Below are 12492 nucleotides of genomic sequence, written 5' to 3'. Positions count from 1 at the left end.
GACTCTAGACACTTCTTTTACATTTGCTAATCCAATTAAAAAACGTTCTGCACATCGTCCATTAATAGATGGGGATATCTGGTCTCTTAACCGCTATACGGAGAGCACAATGGATTAAAATCACGCAGCTACGCGGAAGTTCCTTCGTTATCGACGGACACTGCTTTCTACATGCGGCAGCAATATTAGACCCAAAGGCGTTAGTTCTGAAAAATAACATTAGCGGAGTTATAGATGTGATGGTTCAGCTTGTAGGATCCATCTTGCCATCTGCAACGTTCGTTACCCTTGTGTTTGATGGAGGTTCCCTCCCCAGTAAGACCTTCACTAACTCTCGGAGAAAGCAGGCCAGAGACGCGAGTCTTGCACTTGCAGAGGCCTATTCCTCAGCAGGTGACTCAGAAGAGGCTGAAAACGCCCTCAAAAAAGCAATTTCATTTAGTAATCTGCAGGTGTCACGAATCGCCAATGGTGTCTTCAAACGGCTCGAGAAGCACGACAACTTTGCAGTGCTGATCGCTCCTTATGAGGCAGACGCTCAAGTGGCCTACTTGCAGAAACTTGGCATGGGGGACGTCATTGTCACTAACGACTCAGACATTTTGCTTTATGGTCCTAGGAAGGCATTGTACAAGTACAACTGGCGCACAGGTACAGGTTTCCTGTCTACCATAGACGATCTTTATCTAAACGGCTTTGAATCCCTTAATACACCTAAGGTCTCTTCACGGGTTGCTGCTTTGGTCGACAACACGGAGCCAAATAGAATTGCTACTGGCACTGTTCTCGCCAGGCATCTACGCTTTCAGCAGGCCTGTATTCTCAGTGGATGTGATTATACCCCAAGTCTGGTGGGAGTAGGCTTGATAACGAGCGTGAATACTGTGGGAAAAACGGATGGGATAGTGTCAGCGGCGCAGATCTTGCGCTATGGCCACCACAAAAAGCTTCCAGGAGATGTGGAGTCCTTTGATGAGTACGTTCACTTAATTCTACAAGCGTACTTGACATTTAGGTACCATCATGTCTTCGATCCTCTCTCCTTCGAGGTGGTTCCGTTTCACCCTTTCAATGAGGAAGATGGGCAACTCATCAAGTTTCTCAATCAATGGTGTTACGGCGCGCCGTTTACCCCCTTTGAAGCGTGTCTAGCGTGTACCGGCATCCTTCATCCGTTGCCCTTTACAAGATCAATAGATAATAGCTCTCCAGAATGTCCGCCATCCACGTCGCGCAAGCCACGCTCTGATCGCTCTAATCTTCCAGTTCCCCTTGCACTACAATACCAAACACTAAAAGAGGCCCAAAACGACCTGAGGAAGCGGTCCACAGACGATAGCACATCCCCAAGTAATGCAGCAGACCTCTGCACTGTACTGTATAGACATCAGCTTGACTACTTTGACGAAGGGTATATAGACAGGTGCTTTCGATCTCTTCAGCGGTTGCACTATGCTGCTGCACGATCGGCGCTGAGAAAGCCAGTGTCAGACATGTCTTTCCCGTGTAGCACCACTGTTTCTCTAGCCTCTGCTGACGGACTACAGCTACTCAATGGATCTGTCCAAAGTTCATCTAATTTATATACGGATCCCATAAATATATTATCCTTCCGAAAGGCCTTTTCAAATCCTTCATCTGACCAGCAAGCAACGCATGATCCTCATGCGAAAATGATCACCGCTTTTAAGTATGACGCATTTACATCTGAAACAATTACACACAACACTGTAGTATCTCACACTGCAAGGGATAAGCTTGCAGCGGTTGTTGATGAGTGCTTCCAAACTACTCAGCTACATAATCATAGTGCTCTTAGCAACGAGTTATTCACGGCATGTTCAGTATCACCGAAAAAAGATCCTAGCTCGGGCCGGAAACCAGACAATATATTTTCTTTACTAGAAACGTCAGAACGAGAGACCAGAAACTGCCCTACTATTTCATCCAAAGCCTCAACCGAGATTCTATCGTCCCCTCTAGCGTACTCATGCCCTGGGTCTTTTCACAATGATGTCAACGGCCTTATTCTGGAATCGTCTGGATCGACCAATCCGGAGTCCGTTAAACCTTGTGAGAACGGCCTCCCTCCCCCACTTCAATCCGATGATAATAGCTCATGTGGCCCTCGTTTACACAAGCAGGGCGGATTCTTCTCTGCTGACCTACATGTTTTTGACGAATGAGAGTTCAATAGAGAAGTGCACGGGCACACTGCCTTCAGTTTTCTGTGAGAAGCTCTTCGGCGATATCCACATCCCCGAACAGATCTCCGGTATTAGAACTTACTCTATTATTGCTTGCCTCGAATCGATCCTGACCTGCTCTTGATCCAGGTCCAACGGCAGCCACTGAGTTCCTTCTCTCCTGCTTGACAAATTCATCGAGTTCTCGGTCTTCCGTTACCTCTGGTACCTTATTGTTAGTTAGCTTAGTGAGCTTTTCTGCCCACTCATCTGCTTCTTTGTGCTGTCCAATGTTGTTTAGTGAAGAGATCAAGTGGGTCATGGCAGTGGTGTTGGTTGGAAATCTCTTAAGAATATGTTTGTACTCGTAGATTGCATCCCTATATTGCTTTGACTTCCGCAAACAAGCGGCAACGGCAAGAGACCATTTGGGCGTCGTCGTGTCAACTCTGCTAGCCTTCTCAAAGCACACGCGCGCCTGTTCATACAGCTCATTCTTGATATAGTGCGACCCCAGCCAGTTAATAACTGCCAGACTGAAGGGTACAAGCCTGTGCGCCTCTTTGAAATAGTGTGCAGCTTGTCCCTCGTCGCCGGCTATTGAGTAAAGCTCGCCCAGTCTTATGTAAATACTGGGGTCATAGGCTTTGACTGCTGAAAACATTGTAACCAAGTTGCTGAGCATTTGGATTGCCTCGTCGATTTGTGACATTCTGGCAAGGCAGTCTGCGCTCATGTAAATAGCATCTCCATAGCTTGGAAGTTTGCTGGCAACCTTCTGGAAGCAGGAGTATGCTGTTTTGTATTCTTGTTGCTTGAAGTAAACCAGCCCTGCGTTGTAAGTAGCTTGAACGGACTCCATATTGATCTCCTGAGCCTTGAGGAATTCACGCAGAGAGAGCTCCCACTGGTTAGTCTTACTGTAGGTACATCCAAGATTAATGTGGGCAAAGGAATCGTAGGGGTCTATTTCTAGAGCAATCTGGGCGTGCCTTGCGCTCGCCTCATAGTCTCCCTTGAGGTAGTAAATAAAGGCGATGTTAGTATGGACCCCTCTGGGCACAAACGCTGCGTATGGCTGCTTTTTGGTCCCATTATCATCGTCAGTTTTTAACATGTCCACTTCGGGTGCCCCGCGGCTGGCAACTGCATCCCTATCGACGACGGATTGTTGATTTGCCAGAACACTGGGGTCTATTCCGAGCAAGTGCAGATCACTTTCCTGGTTAGTCACAGCCGTCGCAGCTGCAGTGAGAGAAAGGTTACGTGTCTTCTGCAAAATAGACAGCGGCACGTTGATCCCCAGAGCAAGGGCGCTTTCGAGTCCTTCGCGATCAATGCGAAGCATGATATCTGTGGCTTTCTCAAACTCATTCCTCTTGAGAAGTGTTAGCGCCATCGACATTTGGACTTGCAGAGAGATGCCATGGTGACCCTTCTCCCGGAGAATATCGCTGAGCTTCGCGTAGCCCTGGGACTCTTCCCATGCGATAGCTGGTGCGAGCAGGCGTGCACTGATTAGAAGCTTGTTTGTATGCTCGTGTCGAAGCGTCGCGTTGTAGCGGCTCAAATCATCCAGCTCGTCGTCATTGCTCATATTGCACAGCTCAGCATCTGCCATTGCTATCTGCTTACTACTGATCCCGTTGTGATGGTCATCAATCTCGAGACTGTCTGGGTGGTCGCTAATGAGAATACTAGAGTCTATTAAGCGAGAATAAGCATCGATCATCTTCTCTGGAACACCTAGGGCATAGTATCCTATTAACACTGTGTATAACGGATCAAAGCGGGTCGTCATCGCATAGAAGTTCTGTCTTTCGACGTCAGTACCCACCGAACTGGCCAATGTGTACTGCTTTATGAGATACTCCTCGATACGATCTACTGCGTCCTGCCATCTGTGTAACTTAATGCATGATTGAGCCATGTGGCTCGCTATCTTTTGTCTAAAGCGGGGTAGGCTGGGGGAAGCCTGATCGATAGCCATTCTGAAATTCTTCAATGCTTCGTTATACTTTCCAAGGTTGTGATTTATGTTTCCCATGTTGAACCGTATCTGGGCGAGAGTTGCGCCTTCCGCTGTCTTGACAATCTTCTCATACGTCGAAAGAGCCATTTCCGGCTGCCCGCCAAGAGCCTGAATTTGAGCCCAATGCATCCATATACACGTACGCAAATCCAAGTTAATGCTATCAGCAAGCCCGTTCATGGTTCTGTGCTGTGATACCTTTTGCTCCAACTTGATCGCCTCACGAATTCTGCCCAAAGCAGTAACATAGTCTTTACAACTGGCAGCACTCATTCCGTCGCGAAGCAGCTTAAAAATATTGATCTCCATTTGATCGGCCTTCTGTTCTGGAGAATCCTTCGGGGGTTCTGGTGGGAGTTTGTCAAAAATACTCGCTACCCCTGCTGTTGCCAAAGGATTCTTTGTAAAGCCAGCTGCAGTCATGGAAGTCATAGGGCGAGCCGTGCCGGCAAACGTCATGGTCTGGAGCCTACTCTGCGGACGCCAATTCTGCGTCATCTGGGATTTTTTTACTATAACTTTATCTGTCTTAGCGAATGATTCCATTGGCCACACCCAGCCTGTCATCCGAGGCCCGGCGCTCTCTGCTGCCCTTTGTATTCGTTGCTACTCTCTTCTACCGTGCATCATACCCACATGCAGAGGTCCTGCAGGGGTCAAGACGTGGGAGGCCAGAATAATAACTTATAACGCATGCACGGATACGAAAGCCGCTAGCGAGAATGCACAATCATTCCTTGCTCCTTGTTGCCCGTGAAGTCCGTTACACACCGAGGAGCACTTGTACCCAGACCCACGAAGATGGTCACTGAGCAGGACTCATCTATGACAATTTACTACCTAAGTTTATGTTTAGATCTACGCCTTACCGCGGCAAATAAACCACCAGCAGAGGAAGCCCACGAGGCCTCCTACAACAACGACCACAGCGACGGAGATCCCCGCGATGGCCCCCGTGGAGAGCCCGCTCCTGTTGGTGCCAGAGGACGCACAGGAGGTCCCACTGCTGTCAGGGCTGTATCCATCGTTGCACACACAGACAGAGTCGGTGTCAGTGGAGTTGCTGGGACACTTATCCACGCATGACTTCCTCCCAGGGCTCACCTTCTTACCATCACTACATGCCTCGCACATGTTGTCTCTATTGCAGTGCGAGCATCCATCGATGGTACATGTGAAGCACCCACTGCCATCCTTGTTGGGCTTCTTACTATTGTCACAAGAAGTGCATATAGCAGCAGCCATACCACCATCAGACAGAGCTGCTGGGGCTGTGCACTGTGAGCAGCCATCCACCCCCACGTATGCCTTAGCAGTACCTTGAGGGTCTACTAGTGTGCCTAGGGGGTTGCCACAGGCTAGTACAGACTGATCAGTAGCCTTTGCTTCTGGGACTACGAAGTACCTATCATTGGCATTGGGAGTAGTACAGACACCAGCTGTTGTTGCTTCGGAGCACATGAGGCTACCAGGCACCTCTGTTGCTTTATAACAGCCACCCATATAGAGGAAGTAGTTGTTGGTGCACCGCGTACATACACCATCGGCGCAGGTATTACCTGCAAGTGCATTGGTGCACTTCCCATTAATGGGGCCATAGCCGGCGCCAACACACTTTGAACAGTAAGAGAGCATGCTGCCGTCGTTGCCGACCACGATGGCGTCGCAGGCCCCTGCTGTCCCCCCGCATGCAGTCTCATCTTCACAGGTCTTTGTACACGTATAGTCATCCCCTGCATCTCCATTAAGCTGTTTCTTATAGTTAGGCTTACAGTCAGTACATTTGAATCCACCACTGTTAGAGCATGCACTGCACCCATCGCGGCCACCATTTGCTGTATCACTACATGAGATGCACTCACCAGAGGAGCTATCCTTCAAGAAGTACCCTTGCTTGCAGGTCGTGCATTGGTCTTTTGTATCCTTAGCACAGGTGGCACAGTTCTCACCACAGGCTGTGCATGTAGCGGTATTACCACTTGCACTATTGTAATATCCATCGAGGCACTTTGTACATGTAGTTTTAGAGGAGCAGGTATCACAACCTAGAATCCCACCATTTTTAGTATCACCACATGGAACACAAGCTTTTGGAGATTGTTCAAGGAAGTGCGTATTGCCACTTGTGCACTCTGCCTCCGCAACACACGTCGCTGACCCATCGGGGTTCACCTTAAGAAGCAGGTTTCCTCCACTATTACACCCAGTGCACACAGGCTTCTGAAGAGTGTCGCTGTATGCACACGTAGCACATTCATTGACACTTGTGTCCGTGCAGGCCTTGCATTGGCCTGTTTTTGGGTCTGCATACTTACCATTGTCACATTGATTAGCATCCACACACTTGTCAGCCTTCAGGAACTTCCCCTCAACGCAGGCGGTACACTGAGTCGGAGTATCAGCTGAGCAGGCAGAGCAGCCCTCTCCGCACTTCACACATGCACTGTCCTTCGTAACGAACCCTGCTTGACACTCTGTACACGTGGCCGGTCCGCTAGTGCCCGTGTGGGAGCATTCTGAGCATCCAGCGACTCCCATGACCCCGTTTCTATCTGTCGTATCAGAGCACAGTATGCACTCACTACCCTTCTCTGATGGTGCAGCCGGGTTCTTGAACAGGCCGTTATCTGCCTTACAAGTAGTGCATACTCCATTACTGGCTGCTGTGCAGATATCACTCCACTATCACCCTCTATCACACACTATCACCCATTATCACCCTCTATCACCCACTGTACAGCATTCACTACCTAAGTACCTACGCCTTCCCCCTGCACACGAACCACCAGCAGAGGAAGCCGACGAGGCCCCCCACAACAACGACCACGGCGACGGAGATGCCCGCGATGGCGCCCGTGCTGAGCCCGCTCCTGTTGGCGCCAGAGGACACACACTTACCATTGTCTAGACTGAAGCCACTGTTGCACTCCCCACACACACCGTCCATCACACAGCTCTTGCAGTTGGTGTCAGAGCACAGCACACACCCGCTGCCATCCTTGTTGGGCTTCTTACTATTGTCACAGGAGGTACAGACAGCGGGGGTCATGCCACCCTCAGACAGACCTGCTGGGGCTGTGCACTGTGAGCAGCCATCTATTCCCACATATGCCTTAGCGGTACCTTGAGGATCTACTAGTGTGCCAAGGGGATTACCACAAGCTAGTACAGACTGATCAGTGGTCTGTGCCCCAGGGACTACGAAGTACCTATTACCATCATTAACAGCAGTGCACTTACCACCTTCAGCTGTCTTGCATATGTGACTACCGGGAGCCTTCGACGCATCATAGCACCCTCCCATATAGAGGAAGTAGTTAGCAGCGGCACAAGACTTGCAGACACCATTAGCACATCCATCATTTCCCTCGTTAGTACTTGTGCATTTTCCATTAATGGGAGCTTGTGAGCTATCTCCACAGTATGAACAGTAGTGAAGCTCCTTTCCATTCTCATTGATCACTATGGCATCACAGGCACCAGAGGTACCACCACAAGCTGTAGGATCCTCACAAGTCTTGGTACATGTGACAGAGCCAGGACTGCTATCGCTCTGCTTGCGATAGTTGGGCTTACAATCGGTGCACTTGAAAGTATTGCCATCATTCGAGCAGACACTGCAGCCATCGATGCCACCTTTGGTTGTATCACTACAAGGAACGCACTCCTTTGTTCTCTGACCATCCTTAAGGAAGTACCCTGGCTTGCACTTTGTACACGTCCCCATGTCTTCCGCAGTGCATGCGCCACAGTTGTCTACACAGGGCTTGCATGTAACAGGGCTACCACCGCTACTGTAATATCCCTCCAGGCATTCTGTGCAGACTGGGGCTGCGTTAGAATTCTCTTTTTTACATTTGCCGCACCCCTCGACTCCCTTATTGGCCGGTTCGCTGGTATCGCTAACGTCGTTACACAGTAGGCACTTGTCACTGGTTGTGGTCAGAAAGTGCGTACCTGCGACGTTATTTTGAGCGCACCCATTTGCCTCAACGCACGTTGTCGTCCCGTCGGCAGCAGTTCTTATCAGCTTCCCGTTACAATTGGTGCACTTCGGCTTCCCCGTGGCATCATTATATTCACATGCGGTGCACCCAGCTATGTCGGGATCACATGCCTTGCAGGTCCAGGTCTTCTTGTCTGCGTACTTATCAGCACCACATTGATTAGCATCTACACAAGTGTTATCACCCTTCAGGTACTTCCCCTCTGGACACGATGTGCACGCATTCTGGCCACTTCCATCGCAAGTCAGACAAGCGTCATTACATTTGACACATGCCTGAGAGTCCATGTAGTATCCATCTTGGCAGGTATCACATGTAGCTGCTCCTGCATTCTGTGGTGCCGTACATGTGGCACAGCCCTCGACTCCCTTCGTCGCGCCATCTCCCACCGTGTCCCAGCAGAGGATGCACTCCCCACCAGGAGTCACTGTTGCAGCCGGGTTCTTGAACAGGCCGTTATCTGTATTACACTCAGTGCATACTCCTCCCTCAGCCTTTGTGCATATCACACTCCATTATCACACTATCACCCACTATCATACTATCACCCACTATCACCTTCTATCACCCATTATCACCCATTATCACACATTGTACAGCATTCACTACCTAAGTCACGCCTTCCCCCTGCACACGAACCACCAGCAGAGGAAGCCCACGAGGCCCCCGATAACAACAATCACAGCAACGGAGATCCCCGCGATGGCCCCCGTGGAGAGGCCGCTCCTGTTGGCGCCAGAGGACACACACTTATCACCCTCTAGATTGTATCCATCAACACACTCCCCACACACATCATCCACCACACAGCTCTTACAACCACCCACAGAGCACAGGACACACCCACTGCCGTCCCTGTTGGGCTTCCTATCACTGTCACAGGAGGTACAGACAGCGGGGGTCATACCAGCTGTTGTTAGAGCTGTCGGGGCTGTGCACTGGGAGCAGCCATCTACCCCCACATATGCCTTAGCGGTACCTTGAGGATCTACTAGTGTGCCAAGGGGATTACCACAAGCTAGTACAGACTGATCAGTGGTCTGTGCCCCAGGGACTACGAAGTACCTATTACTTGCCGCCTCTGTGCATATCCCATTGTTATCTGCTTTCTTGCACATGTGACTACCAGGAGCCTTCGACACATCATAGCACCCTCCCATATACATAAAGTACCCTTGAGCACAAGACTTGCAGACACCATCGGCGCAGGTATTACTTGCAAGTGAGCTGGTGCATATACCATTGATTGGTACATCTCCTTGATTTCCACAATAAGAACAGTAATGATGCTCTACTCCATCATTGTCGATTACTATAGCATCGCAGGCGCCAGAGGTCCCACCACAAGCCGTGGGGTCTTCACAAGTCTTCACACATGTATAGTCATCCCCTGCATCTCCATTGGACTGCTTCTTATAGTTCACCTTACATTCAGTACACTTGAATCCACCAGTGTTAGAGCAGACACTGCACCCTTCGCGACCCTTGTCGTCCACACTATCGCATGGGACGCACTTCTTCCCTTGTTGATCTGTACTATCGATGGGGAAGTATCCGGGCATACAAGTTAAGCATCGGTTAGCATCTGTAGCAGCAGAGCACGTCTTGCAGGTGGCATCGCACTTGTTTGTACATGTCTTATCACCAGTATTAAAGAAGAAGCCATCCTTGCACGTCTCACAGACCGGTTTAGTGGATGCTGTCTTGGTACAGGTCTTGCAATTAGGAGTTCCCTGGTTTTTATTGGACTCAGATGTATCCTCAGTATTGTCTCCGCATAATAAGCACGCCGATTGGTCCTCCTTCATGAACAGCTCCTTGTCTGCTCCTTGGCATTCTGTATACCCTTTTGTCACGCAGGTCGAGGTTCCGTCGAGAGTCGTCCTGGGGATCTTACTGGCACCGCAGTTAGTGCACTTTGGCTTCCCCGTGGACTGGTCCATTGTGCATGCTGTGCAATCTTGTATGGTGCTACAGGCGACGCAGGTCATGCTAGTGTCATCGGGGTAGTGATTGTTGTTACATGCACTTTTTTCCACACATTGATTCTCTTTCAGGTACTTCCCAGTCTTACAAGAGGTGCACTGATTTTGGTTACTCTTATCACAGGCGGCACAGTCTCCTCCGCATTGAGTAGCACACGAGTCTCCTGAGAAGCCAGACATGCACTCAGTACACGTGGCAGCCCCTGGACTATTAGCTGGTGCCGTACACTTGAGACAGTTGGCCACTCCCGTATATCCATTCGCTCCCTTGATATCAGAGCACAAGATGCACTCCCCACCAGGAGTCACCTTGTCTGCCCTGTTCTGGAATATGTACTGGTTAGCTGTGTTACAAGCAGTGCACACTCCATCACTGGCTGCTGTACATATCACACTCCATTATCACACTATCACCCACTATCACCTTCTATCACACATTGTACAGCATTCACTACCTAAGTCACGCCTTCCCCCTGCACACGAACCACCAGCAGAGGAAGCCCACGAGGCCCCCGATAACAACAATCACAGCAACGGAGATCCCCGCGATGGCCCCCGTGGAGAGCCCGCTCCTGTTGGCGCCAGAGGACACACACTTATCACCCTCTAGATTGTATCCATCAACACACTCCCCACACACACCGTCCATCACACAGCTCTTGCAGTTGGTGTCAGAGCATACTACACACCCACTGCCATCCCTGTTGGGCTTCTTACTATTGTCACAGGAGGTACAGACAGCGGGGGTCATACCAACTGTTGTTAGAGCTGTCGGGGCTGTACACTGGGAGCAGCCATCCACCCCCACATATGCCTTAGCAGTATTACCAGTGCCTACTAGTGTGCCCAGGGGGTTACCACAAGCTAGTACAGACTGATCAGTGTTGGATGCCCCTGGGACCAGGAAGTACCTATTGTTGGCATTGGGAGTAGTACAGACACCAGCTGTTGTTGCTTCAGTGCACATGAGGCTACCTGGTACTGTATCATACTTATAACACCCACCCATGTACAAGAAGTAGTTGTTAGTGCATTGTGTACATACACCTTGATCACATTGATTATTTGCTTTAGCACTATTACACTTCCCATCTATAGGATACGTATTAGCTTCTCCACAATAAGAACAATAGTGAAGCTCCTTTCCATTAGCATCAATCACTATTGCATCGCAAGCCCCAGAAGTACCCCCGCAGGCAGTCTCATCCTCGCAGGTCTTCACACATGTATAGTCATCCCCTGCATCTCCATTGGACTGCTTCTTATAGTTCACCTTACATTCAGTACACTTGAATCCACCATTGTTAGAGCAGACACTGCACCCTTCGCGACCCTTGTCGTCCACACTATCGCATGGGACGCACTTCTTCCCTTGTTGATCTGTACTATCGATGGGGAAGTATCCGGGCATACAAGTTAAGCATCGGTTAGCATCTGTAGCAGCAGAGCACGTCTTGCAGGTGGCATCGCACTTGTTTGTACATGTCTTATCACCAGTATTAAAGAAGAAGCCATCCTTGCACGTCTCACAGACCGGTTTAGTGGATGCTGTCTTGGTACAGGTCTTGCAATTAGGAGTTCCCTGGTTTTTATTGGACTCAGATGTATCCTCAGTATTGTCTCCGCATAATAAGCACGCCGATTGGTCCTCCTTCATGAACAGCTCCTTGTCTGCTCCTTGGCATTCTGTATACCCTTTTGTCACGCAGGTCGAGGTTCCGTCGAGAGTCGTCCTGGGGATCTTACTGGCACCGCAGTTAGTGCACTTTGGCTTCCCCGTGGACTGGTCCATTGTGCATGCTGTGCAATCTTGTATGGTGCTACAGGCGACGCAGGTCATGCTAGTGTCATCGGGGTAGTGATTGTTGTTACATGCACTTTTTTCCACACATTGATTCTCTTTCAGGTACTTCCCAGTCTTACAAGAGGTGCACTGATTTTGGTTACTCTTATCACAGGCGGCACAGTCTCCTCCGCATTGAGTAGCACACGAGTCTCCTGAGAAGCCAGACATGCACTCAGTACACGTGGCAGCCCCTGGACTATTAGCTGGTGCCGTGCACTTGAGGCAATTAGCCACTCCCTTGTTCTCATTCGCTCCCGTGGCATCATGGCACAGTATGCACTCCCCACCAGGGGTCACTGTCGTAGCCTTGTTCTGGAATATGTACTGGTTAGCTGTGTTACAAGCAGTGCACACTCCATCACTGGCTGCTGTACATATCACACTCCATTATCACACTATCACCCACTATCACCTTCTATCACACATTGTACAGCAT

General features: G+C 49.8%; 2 protein-coding genes and 4 pseudogenes across 2 annotated transcripts; 1 reads left to right on the top strand and 5 right to left on the bottom strand.

Annotated features, from left to right (window-relative positions):
* Window positions 1-68: 68 nt before the first annotated feature.
* Window positions 69-2186, top strand: GL50803_009922 (Exonuclease 1; the record flags this gene model as incomplete). The annotated part of the gene is made up of 1 exon (XM_001705512.1): window positions 69-2186. One exon carries the CDS (start codon window positions 69-71, stop codon window positions 2184-2186), a length of 2118 nt encoding a protein of 705 aa, XP_001705564.1.
* A 34-nt stretch (window positions 2187-2220) lies between these two features.
* GL50803_0016660 (Intraflagellar transport protein IFT88) lies at window positions 2221-4716 on the bottom strand (the record flags this gene model as incomplete). The annotated part of the gene is made up of 1 exon (XM_001705510.2): window positions 2221-4716. The coding sequence occupies one exon, from the start codon at window positions 4714-4716 to the stop codon at window positions 2221-2223; it is 2496 nt and encodes an 831-aa protein (XP_001705562.2).
* Window positions 4717-5076: 360 nt separating this feature from the next.
* Window positions 5077-6900, bottom strand: GL50803_0050197 (pVSP; annotated as a pseudogene; the record flags this gene model as incomplete).
* Window positions 6901-6976: 76 nt separating this feature from the next.
* Window positions 6977-8740, bottom strand: GL50803_0050196 (pVSP; annotated as a pseudogene; the record flags this gene model as incomplete).
* A 99-nt stretch (window positions 8741-8839) lies between these two features.
* On the bottom strand, window positions 8840-10609 carry GL50803_0050195 (pVSP; annotated as a pseudogene; the record flags this gene model as incomplete).
* Window positions 10610-10670: 61 nt separating this feature from the next.
* On the bottom strand, window positions 10671-12443 carry GL50803_0050194 (pVSP; annotated as a pseudogene; the record flags this gene model as incomplete).
* Between the last annotated feature and the right edge of the window lie 49 nt (window positions 12444-12492).

This window comes from Giardia intestinalis, chromosome 4, assembly GCF_000002435.2.
Source record: "Giardia intestinalis strain WB C6 chromosome 4, whole genome shotgun sequence".
Taxonomy (NCBI): domain Eukaryota; phylum Fornicata; order Diplomonadida; family Hexamitidae; genus Giardia; species Giardia duodenalis.
This window is presented reverse-complemented; position numbering and strand designations above follow the sequence as displayed.